The sequence below is a fragment of the Leptinotarsa decemlineata genome, unplaced genomic scaffold (genome assembly GCF_025532065.1).
Source record: "Leptinotarsa decemlineata unplaced genomic scaffold, Ldec_3_MD MMD2_tig00000882_RagTag_RagTag, whole genome shotgun sequence".
NCBI lineage: Eukaryota > Metazoa > Arthropoda > Insecta > Coleoptera > Chrysomelidae > Leptinotarsa > Leptinotarsa decemlineata.
Window position 1 is genome coordinate 8,974,539 of NW_027412556.1, and position 18,444 is coordinate 8,992,982.

Here is an 18,444-nt window from a genome sequence, read left to right on the forward strand (position 1 = left end):
ATCAAACCAAATCACGGCGGTGATCGATATCAAAACTCGGTGTCGTAGAGTGGCCCCACTACAGTTCCACCGAGATTTAAAGCCCGTTGCTGCTGTCAGGGCTTCTGTTTTGTGTTCTTCGTGCTGTGAGATATTGGTGTGGGGAGCAGGAGTAATTTCGTACCCCGAGTAACTGCTAGAGGAATTGTGCGAACAGGAAAGTGTCGATTTTCTGGAGAAGCTACAGGTGTGTTCAAGTGTTTTGGTGGTGAAAAGGGTTTCAATTTTTTTAGGGTATTTTCCGAAAAACCGCTGACATGGACGGTTAGTGAACTATGTCGCATGTTGATGTTGTGTAGCTTTCTGTTGTTTCTGTCATGGAATTGTTGTCTGCTTTGCTGCAATGAGAACTTTGCTACATCTGCATTGATATCATTCCATATTTGATTTGGTGCATTTAGAATCATTATAGAAGGCCATCATAGGTGAAGTTGAGCCATATTCAAATCAGTTTTGAGGAAAAAAAATGAAGTTTATTCGAATATTTTCCACAGTTTCGGAATCATCCATTAAATACAATTTTCCGTTTTCTCTGTATCATTTTCGTCAACTGTGGAATCAATTCTTCTTTTTCAATTAATCAATGAAAGTGAAGCGATTATCCAATCGTTTTTAGATACGTGCGTAGTTTCAGATATTGAGAAGTAATTGATTTCCTGCTTTTTTCATTCAATCTCGAAGTGAACTAATGGAAAATACGATGTTGAAAAATATCATCAATCTGAAAATTTCTGTTATATTGAGTCATTTTTCTCCTTTAACGATTTATGAAAATATTTTCCCTGTTACTGAAAATAACAAAAAATAAAGCAGGAGAGTCTGTTTTTTCAATTGTTTTGTTTTCATTTTCTAAGTAGGAAAGAGGTATTTCAAAGATTACAGACTCACAAATGTTATCTTGATCTGTTCAGAAATTGATAATGAATTGAATAGATTGAACTACTATCCTTGAATCAGATCATATAACGCCCCTAAGTGTGATTCTATAAAACAAAATGTATTGAGATGAACCTAACGTTATTTCCGTTCTGATTGAGAAACAGTTGTTAAATCCGGTGATAATCGTCTCTGATTTTCCATAAATGGGAAAACTATTTGTGTTTTTCGAAGATCGATATTTGAACAGAAATAAAAATTGAGGAGCGTCCCAGAAATATGTGGATTATTTAATTCTCAGAAGCTGCTGGTCTTAAAAATTGCATAAAAAATGTTACAATGGCTACTTGACGAATCCAATTCTCAACTGGGAAGTTGAAATTGTTATTAATGACAAATTATCACAAAGAAAATTAAATTTATCGAAAGAAGTTCTCGAAGAACGTACATACAAAGAATATATGTGTATGTTTATCAAAAAGTCGATACATTTTGGAAAATGTGATTTAAATACCAGACAGATTTTGAGGTTACAACTTCCAACCAGCGCCAGTTTCTCCGTAGGAATTATTTCATTGAATAATAGTCCTGACGGATATTTTGCCAATAAGATTGGCATGAATAAGATCAAGGCAACTGTATGGATTATCAAAATTATCTGAGGAAAAGCGAGTTGTGAACTTCCAACGTGCGATTCTTAACACAAGCCTGACGATACGCAGTGAACAGCTATCGAGAGCTGGGATCCAACAGCATTCAATTTAGCTTTCATTCATGAGTAGGACTAACTAACCAATAGGCTACCGAATGTATCGATAGGTACATAATGACCTGTATTTTGAGAAAAGTGATAGTAACAGCTTTGCTGCCTTAGTGCCTCAAAGAAATTGACATTTGTACATTTGCAGCGACAGTTCTTGAATATTTTAATGTTGGAAAAACACTTACTCGGTGTAATCTGAAACTCAAATTCGTATCTTTTCTTCTATAGAGGTCTTTCGGGAAATGCCAAACGATTCAATTGTATTATTATGCGGTCTTTTTCCATCGAAAAGATGTGTTGAAAATGCCTGAATGTGATTAAATTCACTTAGCTAGTGTCAGTTCCTCAGAATCCATTATATTCAATCAACTCTTCTTCAAATATTCGAACAATACTAGCATTGATGTACCTATTGAATTTCATAATAGATATGAAGAGTTGCTCTTTCAAATCTAATCAGAGTATATTATACTTGCAGAGATGGAGGCAAATCAGTTTAAAGACTTCGGAAAGGAGATGATAGATTATGTTGCTGGATACCTAGAGAATATACGAGAAAGGTAAGAGAAATATTAATATTTTATGAGTTTGTTGTTCATTACTGAGAAATATAATCGAAATAATTGAATGGATTGAAATAAAAAGTATTCATTGCGGAATCCATTGGAGCACAAATCGTTGTTTTATCCTTCATAACGGCTCCTAGAATGGCTCATAAGTAGGCAAACTTTGTAGATTGGGACTCACGGTCCTGTTCAATGACCTCCAAGTTCTCCCAACCTTAACCCTCTCGACTTTTTTCTGCGTGGCTATCCAAAGAATGAACCGATCAAAATAAACTAGACACAGAATTCAAGACGAGGTTATATAAATTGGATGAGCCGTCTTTGAGTTTAGCCCGAGAAAAGCACAGATAATCATTTCAAACAGCATTTTTTTGGTATATCTCGAATGTTTTTGTGTACAGACAAAGACCATTTACACTTCTATTATTTGTATTGATTTTCAACGTCCTTATGAATGACGATCTATAAAGTGGGATATTATGAGTTGGTAGTTGATTATGCTTGCAGGAATGGAATATTTGAAATACGTGTACCTTTGATCGAATACAAATATGTGAATTATAGTTTATCTAAAATCCGAAAATCGTGAGCTAAGCTCCCACTTTCAACGAATAAAAATTCATAGCTATTCACGACGAAAAAATCTCAAGGTGATATTACTCAAGTGTTCGAGTTCAAATATCAAAACCATCGAACCTGAGAATTAGAGTAAGGTTATTGGTTAAACGCTTTCACAGTGAATTTGAATAAACGTAATTCCATTCACAAATTCTTTTCAACAAATATTATTTTTAGGCAATTATCGAGTCCGGTAAAAAATAATTGAGCAGAATATTTTATTTAGAGTAATTCCTAATTCTTATTTGTCAGTTTTATTGCGTAGGTCAGTGAAAACATACAGAGTGGTCCAACGAAAAGTATGCACCTTGCTATTCTCCTTTTTTTGTAACTTAACACGAAAATGCTCAGACAGGTCAATTTTGCTTTTGAGGGGGACACATTTTAGATGTATTTTTCTACCTGTGCCTTCAACCCCCTAGCGAGGGTGAGTAACAACCCTAAAATTTTAAATGGAAAGTGGGTACGCGTGATATATGATTTTAAAGGGCACAAAATTATCTTTCCAATGATACCTAATTTGTTGTATTTCACTCAAACATGTAGGTATTATGAAGAAAAACAACTACAACCCAGTACTTTGAAATGTGTAATTGACTTAGTAGAATCCTACCTCAGCAAGTGCTGAAAATGTGACCCATTTGCTTCCATACAATAATACAGATTTTGTTCAAATCTATTCCTAACATTCTGTAGCATATCAGGTGTTATACTTCTGCACTCTGCTGTAATTCGTTGGCGAAGATCTTCTATGGACTCGGGCTGCGTAGCAAAACATTTATTTTTAATGTGTCCCCGAAGAATAAAGTCTAAAGGCGATAAATCAGGTGACCTGGCAGGCCATTCGATGGGGCCTCTCCTTCCAATCCACCGTCCAGGAAACCGGTCATCTAAAAACTCTCTTACCGGAGTAAAATTGTGAGGAGGTGCTCCATCTTGCTGGAAATGAAGCCGATCATCATTATGATTTTGGTCATTTTCAATTATTTCTGTTATGAGAGGATCAATTGTCTCTTCAAGCATGTTCAGGTAGACCTCACCAGTTAAATTCCCAGGAATAAAAAGTGGCCCTGCGATATGACTACCTAATATGCCACACCAGACATTGATTTTATGAGGGTACTGGGTATGGACCTCTCGGAATAAGTGTGGGTTACTGTCATCCCAGTAACGGCAAATATGCCTATTCACAGCTCCATTCAAAAAAAATGTACTCTCATTGGAAAAGCACTTGTTGAATGATAGGTGCGGATCATCAATTAGTAGGTGGCTTAGTTTATAGGCTTTTAATATCCGTATTATGGACGAACGGGAGACACCTGAGGTTGCAGCAAGCTGACGGGTACTTTGAGTATGATCCAATTCAACATGTCCCAAAACAGCGACTTCCACTGCTTCATTTCTGATCGGTTTCCGTGGCTGGTGTTTCACATTACAGACAGATCCGGTATCGACAAACTTTTGGACTAACTTGGCAACGTACGAATCATTCACATTTTTCCCGGGATGACTGTTATTAAAGAGGTGAGCAGTGAGTCTATCACAACTATTATGTTGATAATAAAGTTTAACAATTTCAACTCGTTCAGGAATGGAATAAACCATTTTTACAGTAAAGTTGAAATAATTTCAAAAGCAACTGAACTGACTCAATGAACGTTTGCCTAAATTCTTTTTGTACACTTATCTGCTGTTGTTATTTGAACCAAAAAACGCACGAGAGAAATTGAGAAATGTAGTAGTGATAAAAATGCTGTTTTTCCGCATTTTCATTAACACCAAAAATATCGAGTAAATGTTCTTGCTTTTTTTATAACTATTCAAGTGAATACAACAAATTAGGTATCATTGGAAAGAGAATTTTGTGCCCTTCTAAATGATATATCACTCGACCCCACTTTTTATTTAAAATTTTAGGGTTTTTACTCACCCTCGCTAGGGGATTGAAGGCACAGGTAGAATTCAAATCAGTTACAAAAAGTATTTAGATAGGTGTATGAAATTTGCTTTGAAAATATCGAGTTTTGAATAAACATATTTGAAATTTTTGATCTCTCAAAGTCTTGCCAGGGACCAATTTGTTCCATGATATGGAGTAACGATTGGAGATCGAATACAATATTTTCAATTACTGAAGATCATTTGTAGAATGATTGTATAACCAGGCCTCGTCAATGATCTGAAATGCAACCTTCAAAACCAACTTTCCTCATTAACCTGTTCTTTTAATCGTAAGGTAAAGTGAACTATATCATGACAAGACCGAGCGTGGTTTTTGCTAGTGAAAGTTGTTAGATTTATATATTAACCTTGACCCAATCAGGTGATATATGAATATTATCTCATAGTAAGATTAGAAATATGTATTGAACGTTGAAGGTATTTCAAGAGCGGAATAAACAGAAGAAATTGTATTTTGATAGGGTCAGAATTCGCAAATGCCATCATTAATTCACTTCAATTATTGCTTTTGTTGCGTCATGCGTTTTTTAAATGTTTTTTTTCTGATTGGTCTTTTGAATAATTGAAAGCATTGTTCTACAATTATTTCATAATGGTTATTGATTCAGGCACTCCCTAATGGAAAATAACTCTATAATAAAATGAAAATAGTCACCGATCCCTTCGTTATGCATGAGAAACTCTTAACAACCATCGCAGAACGGAAGCGATGAAAAAAAAGCACCTGGATTCCAAAAAACATTTGCTGATTGAACTTCACCCAGTTGAATTCCAAAAACGATCATTTCACCTGTCCTTGAAGTAATAAAAATAAGGATTCATCATGGCCCCGGCAGAATAGAGATTGAGGATAACGAAATCACCGCATTTCATTCCATAGTTTCTTTACCGGTGTCAACTGTATCGATCACTTTGGTCATTAGTCTCGATTTTTGGGTAGCCTATGGTAATCATCATAGCTATTTGCAGTCCTGCCAACCATGTAAGATAGTAGAATCAGTATCTACTCTCAACTGGATGATTTTCGAGACAAATTTTCCAGAATCCTTCTGTAACTTCATAGGTCTTCTCCAACATCTGCTTTGGGTAAATAAAATGGTTAGAATAAAATGTAGGGTGTCTCTAGAGGTTCCAATAAATTCAAGATATCGCTTGAATATTTAGTGACACGACTATCGTCAAATTCAAACCAGTCCGTTTCGTCTTTGACCAATGCGTAATAATGACCAGATTCAACGCTAGAACCACAGTGAACAATGACTGCATGAAGATTATAATAGTGGTCTGCTAGATTGAAGTGTTCATCTATTTCGAACCTTTGTGAGAGTTTGGTGCTTCCGTCAGATGTTGGGTCATGTTTGAAGATCCTCAGTGTTATTATTAGATTGACTGGTGCCTCAGCTGTACTTGTTGTCTCATGATAGTCAATTAGTTTGGGGCATATTTGGCAATAGTGTTGATCATCACTCGTTGAAAGTTCTATTTTCAGATGATTCAACAATAAGCTTTGCACGGATCGGTTGTCAGTCATATTAGGAAACGCCAGTTGAAGCTCCAGGAAGTCATATACGTTTAAGCTACCTCTTGAACATGTACTACAAAGTAAATTAGTCAGGATTTTTCAAGCAAAATATCTACAAACATACGACGAGACATACTGTAAGGAATCATTCAATCCAGAGCCGTCGAGAGTACTTATTCTACTATTTTCCTGCTCACGAAGAGTATTCAACAAGAACCCCAAAAATTTGAAACAATTGTTGTTCTAACGAGTATGTAGTAGACTTCAGACTCTAGGAAATCGGTTGATGGGAAAGAAGATAAATTCTTACGAAATTGCAGCTGCATGAACAGGTGTTTGAGTATGGTGAATAAGTAGGAAACATTTTCGTTTTTGTTCATCGTTAAAACCTCGTTTTTGAAATTCTTCATCATAAACAACACTTGTAGAATGCTATTCATGTAGCAAGTGTTTTCTAAATTATCTAATCCAATTTTCTTCGCAAGATTTTCAGGACAACTGTCTACTGATTGGTAAGGAAGAACATGTTCCACAGAATTTGCATCAGAACCATTTCTCGAGCTGCAATCGATCCTTCCAAGTAATGAAGGGTTTTGTAGAGGGATCGATACGGTTCTTGTTCCATGAAGCTCTTCCACTGAAAGGGTACCAAAATCACGAGGACTGCTGCACATATTTGGGGGGCAAGATTGACCTATATCCATTGACCGCACTGAAAAAGAAGAAGGTGGATCAATCACTTGCGAATTATTCTTGATAGGAGACTAATGCATATACACATATCTCAGCTTGTTTCGAAGAGATTTTGATTTCGTACTGAAATGAGGGCAATGCATGATCTCATCAAAATATTGTGAATGAGAAATAGTTCCAAGGACCGAAGCAGCATTACCACGTTGAATAGCAATACCAATTCTTTCTATCAAAAGAAAGGCAGAACGGTTTTCCTTTGTTGCTTGGCCTAATCTCCTTCCGAGTTCAAGAACGAATAACAGAGACTCCGGGTCATAAACATCAGAAGTTTCAACCGCTACTGGAGGGGACAGATAATTTTTTCCAAGATTTTGGAAGTTTTTTCGTTTTAATTTTTTGCCAGACAATGCGGCAGTTCTAGCAGACTTCGAAATTTCGGCTAGATGGGAAGCCGCGACTCTGTCAACGCAAGTGAACTTCCATACCCCAGGTTTACCGTATTTTCATGGTATGAGAGACATACCATCTGGTCGTTAACCAACATCTCGACTGGTATCTATGAGTTCCAGAATTGCAGGATCATCCGCTGACACCATAGCCCGTTTCAAGATGTCATTACCTTGATTATACTGTTATGATTCTTTTTGTCTATCGCTATCATGATATTTTTGAGTGACTCTCCATACATAAACTTCTTTAACTTTCATCAACAAATACCTTTGGGTCAGAATTTTTGTTTTCTTCGTAGCCAAAAATTCATTTTATTCTTCAGTTCTGAAATTTTCATTAATCAGAATCTTATGATGCACTGTTTGGAACCTTTCGTGTAGTAATGAATATTACTGAAGTTTTTTCCCAACTCCAAATCGTTATTTTTAACACTTCGACACGTGTTTCGATCACTAAGTGATCATCTTCAAAGAGGAAGATTAAAACTCTTTGAAGATGATCACTTGTTGATCGAAACACGTGTCGAGGTGTTAGAAATAACGATTTGGTGTTGGAAAAATACTCCAGTAATGTTTAATGAGAATCTTCGCCAAACGAACTATCAACCATAAAGTACAGTATCTCTTGTTGTATTGATAACCATAATCAAGGGCAAGAAAAAAAAAGGTTTCCAAGGCTTTCTCTTCCGCAATGAGAATTTTTTAAATTGTGACTATATTAAATCTAATAATGAATAATGCAATTGTAGTTAGCTTTTCAATTTGTAGGTTATATAATTGCTCACCAGCATTTACAAAAAATCTATGTCACACATCCCATGTTAACTCCGACTTATTCGATATGATTTAAATATGATTCAAACTTTGATGAGATGATTCTCATCATATGAAGTTGTTATTATCATTATTTATTTTCAGACGAGTTCTGCCCACTGTCGAACCAGGTTACCTGAGACCATTAATTCCTGATAGTGCTCCTCTTAAACCAGACAAATGGGAAGATGTACTGAAAGACGTGGAACGAGTAATAATGCCTGGTGTGAGTATTGATATTCATTCACTCATTTTTGTTTGTTTTCATCTGTGTATGAAGGATTTTCGGTTACCTAGTTGGATTGTGTTGAAAGTATTTCGTATAGTCCGCATCAACATAGTGGAAAGCAGAAGAAAAGATAGTGACAACTTTAATTATCAATTTATTATTATTGATCATTGAAATTTCAAAAAGGAGAATAATTGATGTATTTGAAATACCTAGTGCAATATACAGTGTGTATCACATCAAGCTTCCATTAGGGGTTTGATATAAAGCAGTAAAAAGATGGGTAGAACTGAAACAAAACACTAGCACTCCTGATGATGCTAACGTGGTGAGCGAAACGCACATAGAATGAGTATTCTGTTGAGATGTGGGTAAAGGAAATACAATGATCAAAAAATATGTCATATGAAAGTTTCAGATATTAATGAATCGGGCTCTTCTGCTGAAATATTCTCCGATATACGGAGTACCAGTGCATATCGAAGGTTGTTTTAAAAAATGGAATGACACGTATTGCTTTCCAAATTTTGATTCTGTCTGAAAAGTACTTTGGAAAATATGACATTTTACGAAAAAGCTGAGAAATAAATAATCAGCAAAGGAATAACTGCATATTTATTTGAAATTTCTGTTAATTTCTGAAGGCAGATTTTGGCCTTACCTTTTTTTTTGATGGGCGAAATTATCAAATACTACAAGTTACTGATGAATTGAACGTTTTCATTTGTGACGAATGCTTAGATTTTACGCAGTAACTTATCGAGGTAAAGTAAAATGTTTGCCATTTCAAACCTGAATAAATTTCTCCATTATTTGAGAAAGAAAGTTTTTGGCTTTCTACTACTCCATCTTGATACAGAAAAATTGTGCGAATCTTTCAAAGTAAGAAAGGAAGTGATCAATTTCAAAAGAAGTAACTGTATACATAGATGTGAAGATTATGCAAAGAAGTAAGTAGGAAGACTGTCCAGTTTGGAGACAACACACCTCCCTGAGACAATCTAGCCTGGATTGGATTCTGGACTCTGATCTGATATGTTATACGAATCAAAAAGGACCTAACCCACCGGATCAGGCTCTAAAATAGGTCGAAATTGAGCAGTTTGTGCAAAAGGCCTCCGTATCAGACACAGTCGAAGGCCTTTGTGATATCGAAGAGGATCAACTGCACATTTTTTCTATTCAGCTCTAAGATGGAGTTTTTGACCAGTCTCAACGCCTGAAGTTCGGGGGAATCTGCCATTCTGAAGCCGAATTATTTGGAACATTTTAGTCTTTAACTGCTTCTGTTAGCCTTTTCCAGCACAAGGCGTTCAGCATGATTAGCCGTTGAGCACATCAAGCTAATCGAACAGTGATTCTGGGAAAACAGCGGGTTCTGGCCCTGTCTTGGGATATCAAGGAGGACTAAAATCACATTTTTCCTCCTCTTCAGTTCTGAGATGGAGTTTTCGACCAGTCTCAGGGCCTGAAGTTCGATGGAATGTGCTCTTCAACCTCTTCTGTTAGCCTTTGAAGCACAACGCGTTCATCCAACTGAGCCGTTGAGCACATCGGGCTAATCAGACGGTGATTCTGGGGAAAGAGCGGGTTCTGAACTGTTTCGCTATATCCAGGAGAACTGAGTGTACATTTTTCTCCGCTTCAGTTCTGAGATGGAGTTTTCGACCAATCTCAGGGCCTGAATTTCGATGGAATGTGGCTATTCAACTTTTTCTGTTAGGCTTTGCAGCACAACGTGTTCAGCCAGCTTAGCCCTTTAGCACATCAGGCTAATAGGAGGGTGATTCTGGGGGACAGCGGGATCTGACCCTGTTTCGGGATATCCAGGAAGACTGAGTGCACATTTTTTTCCACTTTAGTTCTGAGATTGAGTTTTCGACCAGTCTCAGAGCGTCAATTTCGATGGAATGTGCTATTCAACTTTTTCTGTCAGCCTTTGCAGCACAACGTGTTCAGCCAGCTTAGCTGTTGAGCACATCAGGCTAATTGGAGGATGATTCTGGGGGAACAGCGGGTTTTGACCCTGTTCCGAGATATCCAGGAGGACTAAGTGTTCATTTTTCTCCGCTTCAGTTCTGAGATTGAGTTTTCGACCAGTCTCAGAGCGTCAATTTCGATGGAATGTGCTATTCAACTTTTTCTGTCAGCCTTTGCAGCACAACGTGTTCAGCCAGCTTAGCTGTTGAGCACATCAGGCTAATTGGAGGATGATTCTGGGGGAACAGCGGGTTTTGACCCTGTTCCGAGATATCCAGGAGGACTAAGTGTTCATTTTTCTCCGCTTCAGTTCTGAGATGGAGTTTTCGACCAATCTCAGAGCCTGAATTTCGATGAAATGTGCTATTCAACTTTCTCTTTTAGCGTTTGTAGCACAACGTGTTCAGTCAGCTCAGCCGTTGAGTACATCAGGCTGAACGGAGGGTGATTCCGGGGGAACAGCGGGTTCTGACCGTGTTTCGGGATATCCAGGAGGACTGAGTGCACATTTTTCTCCTCTTAAGTTCTGAGATTGAGTTTTCGACCAGTCTCAGAGCGTCAATTTCGATGGAATGTGCTTTTCAACTTTTTCTGTCAGCCTTTGCAGCACAACGTGTTCAGCCAGCTTAGCCGTTGAGTACATCAGGCTGAATGGAGGGTGATTCTGGGGAAACAGCGGGTTCTGACCCTGTTTTGGGATACCCAGGATGGCTGAGTGGACATTTTTTTCCACTGTACTTCTGAGATTGAGTTTTCGACCAGTCTCAGAGCGTCAATTTCGATGGAATGTGCTTTTCAACTTTTTCTGTCAGCCTTTGGAGCACAACGTGTTTAGCCAGCTTAGCCCTTCAGCACATCAGGATAATTGGAGGATGATTCTGGGGAAACAGCGGGTTCTGGCTCTGTTTCGGAATCATGAAGACCACAGTGTGCTTCCAGTTGCGGGGGAAGTATCTCGGGGTGCCACAAATGCATTGCTGGGCTCAACATTCCATGAGAAACAAGTCTAAGTAAAGACGGGTGATGCCATTTCTCACGAGACGTCAGCTTTGGGACCGCCATAGAACTCATTCCCGAATATCGAAGTTATTGCACTTTGGAAAGCCTCCTTTACCTTCGGGAGAGGAGATGTCACCGCCCTCCTTTACTTGTGCTTGTCGACTACTGATGAGACCTATCGCGGTTCGGAACAGCACTGCCTGGTGTTGAATCATGAATACATGTGTTTGGGCTCTAACTTTCGACTTGTTCAGTATCATACATGATGAAATTTCGAAAATAACTGTGTATATCTGTGAAATAGGTCTTTCAATCATGAATCATACATAGCTCGCCATTCACTTTAATGTAACAGACACCATTCCAAGAAATCCACTGTAACGGTTCGGAATTTCTAAATTGATCTTGGACACACAAATTTTACCGTCGACTTCGAATTTATTTTGTTGTTTTTCTTGTGTTACAGGTGACGCATTGGCATTCACCTAGATTTCACGCCTATTATCCCACAGCCAACTCCTATCCTGCAATAGTTGCAGACATACTGAGCGGTGCAATAGCTTGCATAGGTTTCACTTGGGTGAGTATGTTAACCTCGAGGATTTTATTTGTTTTGAATTGTGCCACTCGACTGCTGAACATTGGCCTCCTAATCATAAAACCGATTTCGTCAATGAAAGAGAGAGGCGATTTATTTTTACCTGTAATCTACAGAGCACTGGTTAATCCAACATTTCCACCTGTTTATACGTCTATCATTTATGTAACATAAAAAATGTTAAATATTTTCAAGGAAAAACGTTTTCATTGCAAGGTAATTTATATTTGAGTGTATTCACTGTAATTTATGCTGATAGAAAACATTCACAATTCAATTCGTTTTTTGTCATAAAATGTATGTAAGTTTCGTCAATACACTCTATACAATGAATATTACTGGAGTTTTTTCCCAACACCAAATCGTTATTTTTACACCTCGACACGTGTTTCGATCACCAAGTGATCATCTTCAAGACGAAGATAAAACAGTTTTATCTTCCTCTTGAAGATGATCACTTGGTGATCGAAACACGTGTCGAGGTGTGAAAATAACGATTTGATGTTGGGAAGAAACTCCAGTAATATTCATTACTACACCAAAGGTTCCAAACAGTATATCACAAGTACACTCTATACAAATTATGCAATTGAGACAATACTCATAAATATAAAATCACAATATATACACTATATACATACTTATGATACACTGATTGGAACCTTTGGTGCGAAGAAATTCCTAATTGGGGCTTATAGGTATTTTAAAATCTTCTATTTCGACAATAATTGCTTCACTGGCCACCAGTTTTTATGGAACATTCTTGGGAAGTATCCCCTGTAACTACTATTGAAGTATCATCTGCATACATGAACAACCTACCTCCTTTGATAATTAATCTTAGGCAAGGCATTCATGTACAAAAGAAAAACAAGAGGTCCGAATTCACTCCCTTGAGAGATTTGTGGTGGAACTTGCGGTTTAGGTCCCAAACAAATCCATTGGATTAATGTGATGATTGACAGACCAATGATCACTTATGGTGCGATTTCCTGGTGGTCGAAGGCTTCACAGAAAACGATCCAGGCGAAGCTCTCTGGCTTACAGAGAGAAGCTAGATGAACTGCATATATACTTGTTCACATTGCCAATTGCACAAATTGATTTAATGCAGAGTGCAGATGTTACTTCCAGTGGTTGACACTGGAAGTAACATCATTCTGGAAATGACCTCTGACTTTAAATCTCCAACTGTCAACTACGAACTACTTTATGAAGTACTGTTCCCGAGTAGAGAGGACTGGACCCTCCGGAAGAAAAGAATATTAGAGCAGATAGTTGTTGGTTCACAGATGGACCAAAAACACCTTCTGGATCTGGTGCAGGTGTTTTCAGTCGCAGACCCAAGACAGAGATACCAACCTGCCTGGAAACCTATGTGACTATAGTTGAAGCGGAAATTTACTCTATTGAATTGTGTGCGTAGAGAGCGGAAGAATCCCACCTCATACACAAGTCAATAAGAATAATTTCGGATAGTCAAGCGGCATTGAAAGCTCTTGGCTCCTACCAAGCAACGTCTAAATTGGTAGCAAATTGCCAAAAACGACTCTCCTCGATAGAAAGACTTAACAGCTTGTCTCTGGTCTGGATTTCAGGCCATACTGTCCTGGAAGGCAATGGGGCTGCTGACCCTTTTGCAAAGGAGAGTGCTGCAAGCAGCTTCATCGGACCAGAACCTGTCATTGGCGTCGCTTCAGGCTTTGCCAGACAAAGACTGAACATCTGGATGGCAAGAATATTTATGGACTTCTGGCAGAATCTTTCAGGATTGGCTCATTCCAAGGCGTTTATGCACCCTTCAAAGATTGATACCAAACAGTTGTTGGACTACAGTAGGGATGAACCAAACAGGCCTCCTTACAGGTCACTGTTATTTGATCATCATATACAGATACTCGGACTCTCGGTTCGGAAAATGATGAGATAGAGTACAGACTTTGTGCCTGCCCCGCTGGGAAACCAATCAGGTTTTTAGAGTTCGATAGAGCCGTACTCTTACCATCTGACCTATTTTAGTACAGGCAAATAAGGTGAAAGTAAAAAATAAGTAAAATTTGTGCTATTAAAAGAAAAATTGTTCATCTCATAAACGAACCACTTTAACCTACAAGTATTATACACTTTTGAAATCAGCTCAAAGAGGAGTATCCAAATTTTACATAAAAAATATGAGAAGTAATTAAAAAAAAAGGGATGATGCTAGGGGTGAGGGGGTGGCTTTTCCAGTAAGTTTAAATAAGCCATAATGCTTGCCCCTTCCAACATAAATTGACGTGTTTTTGGATTTTTCCTAAATACCAGTATTACAAAAGTTATTAAAGGTGGATACTTTTATCTGAAAAGCACTGTATATTGTACTAGGTCTGATATTACGAAATCCATGTTGGCAAGGGGTCAGCAGGTTGGATTTATGAGTTTGAGAGTCTCTCATGCATGCATCTCTCCAAAAATTCCGAAAGAGGACTGAGAATGGAGATGCCCCTATGATTATGTATCAACCATCAACAATTTTCGCAAGATTTGCAAAAATTTCTGTACCTACTGACCTGGCACGTTTTGAGACTTTATCAGTTATTCTGGTGAAAAATAAAAAAATCTTGAGTTTTGCACCTTCATAATCCAAAACATGAACTGTTCCCAAACACCAGAACTACAACACCCTTCTCGACGCGTGTTTCACCAATAAAGTAGGCATCGTCAGGAAATGGAGTACCTGGTTGGATTGATGATAATAATATATTGATGTTGAAATCAAATTTAGAATGTTGCCCTTCTATGGATTCTTATCTTTTGTCTTTTGAATTGAAAACACTTAACTATACCTGAAATATTATCCTCTTTACTGCTACTCACTTGAATTAGCAATTCTTTCTTATCCTCAAGTGATTCAGTTCTCCGACTGATTTATGGAACAGAGATGAAAGGACGTAGAATAATGGCTCTAACGCAGTTCCACCACACCACAAAGAAATAAAGTTCCGTTGAGGGAAAGGCTCATTTCCTTTTTTGTAAGATCCTGAAAAGATTAACTGAAGCATACTCCAACAAAACCGAGACAGTTCTATATTAAGTCTTAACATATTGATTCGGTAGACTCGGTGAATAATAAATGAATTAGATCGGTTGTAATAATATGTAATTATTAAAATGCGTTTTCAAAAATCCGGTTCACATGATAATTTTTTATTCAATAAATGATTTCATGCATATTTCTAATCGGTCAGAAATAATTCAGTTAATGAGCAAATCGATATCATGGAAAACCCCGGCTTCCAAGAAAATTTCAATCATTTGAGTCGTAGAAAGAAGAATATTTTTACCTACGTGCACGTATTTTTTTTTCTTCACTTAATATCGTTCGTCATCCACCTGAAGTGTATAAAAAAACAGAAGTCAATGAAATATAGAGAACCATTGCGATTAAAGAAATCATTGAGAGGTATAATACTTGGGGTCTAATGCTTAGAAAATAAATTTTATTGATATCTAATAAAAGTAGAAATTGATTAATTATTTTATATTTTTTTCCATTGATAAATTTAACAAAGGAATAGTAATCCAGTAATGAATACATGATTTTGTTTTAAATGTTCGAACTGTAGTCCTTGCTGTTTTTGACAGTAACCGAAACGTTGAATAAATTCTTGTTGAACCTTGTTTATTGGTTCATGAGAAATATTGTTTATTTCTGTTCGAATTCTCTCTTTTAATTATAGAATATTTGAATATTTGCTGGTTTCGTTTTATAAACAACATTCTTCAGATGGCCCCACATGAAGTAATCCAACGGATTAAAGTCTGGCCATCTCGCTGGCCATTCAATATGTTCACGTCTACCAATCCATCGGTTCGTAAACATTTGGTCGAGATAAATTCGAATATTTGCAGCATAATGTGGGGGCGCACCATCCTATTGAAACCATAAACTTTCATCAAAACTTCCAGGATCAATTCTACTGGGGAATAAATTAATTGAAGTAGGTACAAGATATCCCCTTAAAAATTGAAGATATGTTGGCCCGTCTAAAGTACCGTCGATAAAATGGGGTTTTTTTTGGCCCAGTACTTACAATTATGACGGTTGACCCCATCATTTAATGTAAAAGTGGCTTCATCAGAAAACATTATATTTTTTACGAGTAGACGGTCTCGGTGACAGTTATCCATCATGGCTTCACAAAATTCTATTCTTCTATCTGGATCATCCTCGTTTAATTCCTGTAGAAGTTCAATTTTAAAAGGATGCCATTTTTCCAGTTTTAATACTTTGTGTACAGTTGTTTTACTGACATCGAAATCACGACTAACCTTACGAACAGAAGTGTGCACATCTTCAAAAGCAAGTAAAACATCTAGTTGTGTATCATCATTCACAAAAGGAAGATCTGATTTGCGTGCATTTTCAAATGTACCAGTTTCTCGAATTTTTTTTTTCGATCTTACTTACTGCTGACTGCGTTATGCGTCTTTCTGTATATTTTTCATTAAATAAGTTACACACCTCCATCTGAGTTCGCGATCTGTCTCCATAGCCAATCATCAGCCATTATATTTAAAATCATTACTACTTCAAATCAATTCGAAGCACTACTTCAGAAAATTCACGAATTAATATCTATATCTACACACATATATATATATATATATATATATATATATATATATATATATATATATATATATATATATATATATATATATATACATACTTTGAGTAAATTTGCCTGTATTTGTTCTGCATCAGGTACTCTTCTTCGTGTTAGATCTTCTCTAGGAATGTGTATGGTTTTGTTTAATATATTGAATGTGAGATCTTGTTGTGTTTTGATTTGTACTTGTTCCTCGATAAGTGATTTATGACTGTTGAATTTATTGATGTTCAAGTTTTCCCAAATGTCCATGCGGTTTCCCTTGTTGATTTGTTATATTAGTTTTATGTTCTCTGGTGGGGGGAAATTATGTTTGTTTTGTATGGCGTGTGTTGCAAGGTTTGATTTACATACTGTTGGATTTATGTATGCCTTTTTGTGCTCATTGTACCTTTGGATCAGTTTTTTCTTGGTTTGGCCGATATAGAATTTGTTGCAGTCCAAGCATTGTATACTGTATATCCCGTTTTAGTCTTTGTCTTCTTCTTTTTCATAGTTGTTTATTTTTTGTGTTATCTTTGGTTTGGTGAAACCAAACCAAAAAACTAACAAACATCTTCAAACCACTGAAAATCAACATCACATACAAGCCGAACACGAAGATAATACAAAAAATAAACAACTATGATAAAGAAGAAGACAAATACCAAAACGGGATATACAGTAAACAATGCTCGGACTACAACAAATTCTATATCGGCCAAACCAAGAAAAAACTAATCCAAAGGTACAATGAGCACAAAAAGGCATACATAAATCCAACAGTATATAAATCAAACCTTGCAACACACGCCATACAAAACAAACATAATTTCCACCCACCAGAGAACATAAAACTAATAAAACAAATCAACAAGGGAAACCGCATGGACATTTGGGAAAACTTGAACATCAATAAATTCAACAGTCATAAATCACTTATCGAGGGACAAGTACAAATCAAAACACAACAAGATCTCACATTCAATATATTAAACAAAACCATACACATTCCTAGAGAAGATCTAACACGAAGAAGAGTACCTATTGCAGAACAAATAATAACAACTAATATCTTATTTAACAGTTACTGAATGTCAATTGAAATGATGAAAATTCACAATAACAAAAAAAAGTAGCCGCCTAGTTTTTTGAAATTAATAAGAAATACTTGTTAGCACGGTACTGCCAACTACAGCCAGGACTACAGTTCGAACATTTGAAATAAAGTCATGTATTTATTATTGGATTACTTTCCCATTGTTAAAATAATCATTAGAAAAAATATAAAATAATTAATTAAATTCTATTTTTATTAGATATCAATAAAATTTATTTTCTAAGCCCACATATTTCAAATTCTGTCCGTTAGACCCCAAGTATCATACCTTTTCGGTATCAGCTCGTTACAGATCATCTAAAACTGACACAAGGTGTTGCATTTAAAAAAAATACCAATAACGTCATTACATTGATATGGATCACCCTGTATAATGACATTTTGTTGTAAAATGTAGAATATTAAAATTGAAAATAGACGTGTTTCAGGTTTTTGTAAAGCGACCTTTGGTTTTGAAAATATCGAATTAATTTCATACTTTGCGGACACACTGTATAGTTAACAACAGGTATCTAGATGCCTATGAGAGCTTAGAAATAAGTGAACACAATAATATCATGAATAACGATGGTGGACCATTACCTAA

The 18,444-nt window shown here is 36.7% G+C and overlaps 1 protein-coding gene across 2 annotated transcripts in view; it reads left to right on the forward strand.

The window, feature by feature from the left end:
- Positions 1-18,444, forward strand: part of Ddc (dopa decarboxylase) — a 27,041-nt gene continuing 8,597 nt past the window's right edge. Inside the window, exons 1-4 of one of the 2 annotated variants that reach the window (XM_074174945.1) lie at positions 1-303; positions 2,157-2,238; positions 8,407-8,527; positions 11,976-12,089. In XM_074174945.1, the coding sequence (XP_074031046.1) occupies positions 297-303; positions 2,157-2,238; positions 8,407-8,527; positions 11,976-12,089 (324 nt within the window). In that variant the 5' untranslated portion in view covers positions 1-296. The remainder of the gene's footprint in view (positions 304-2,156; positions 2,239-8,406; positions 8,528-11,975; positions 12,090-18,444) is intronic. The other variant, XM_074174946.1, reaches the window with a different exon arrangement.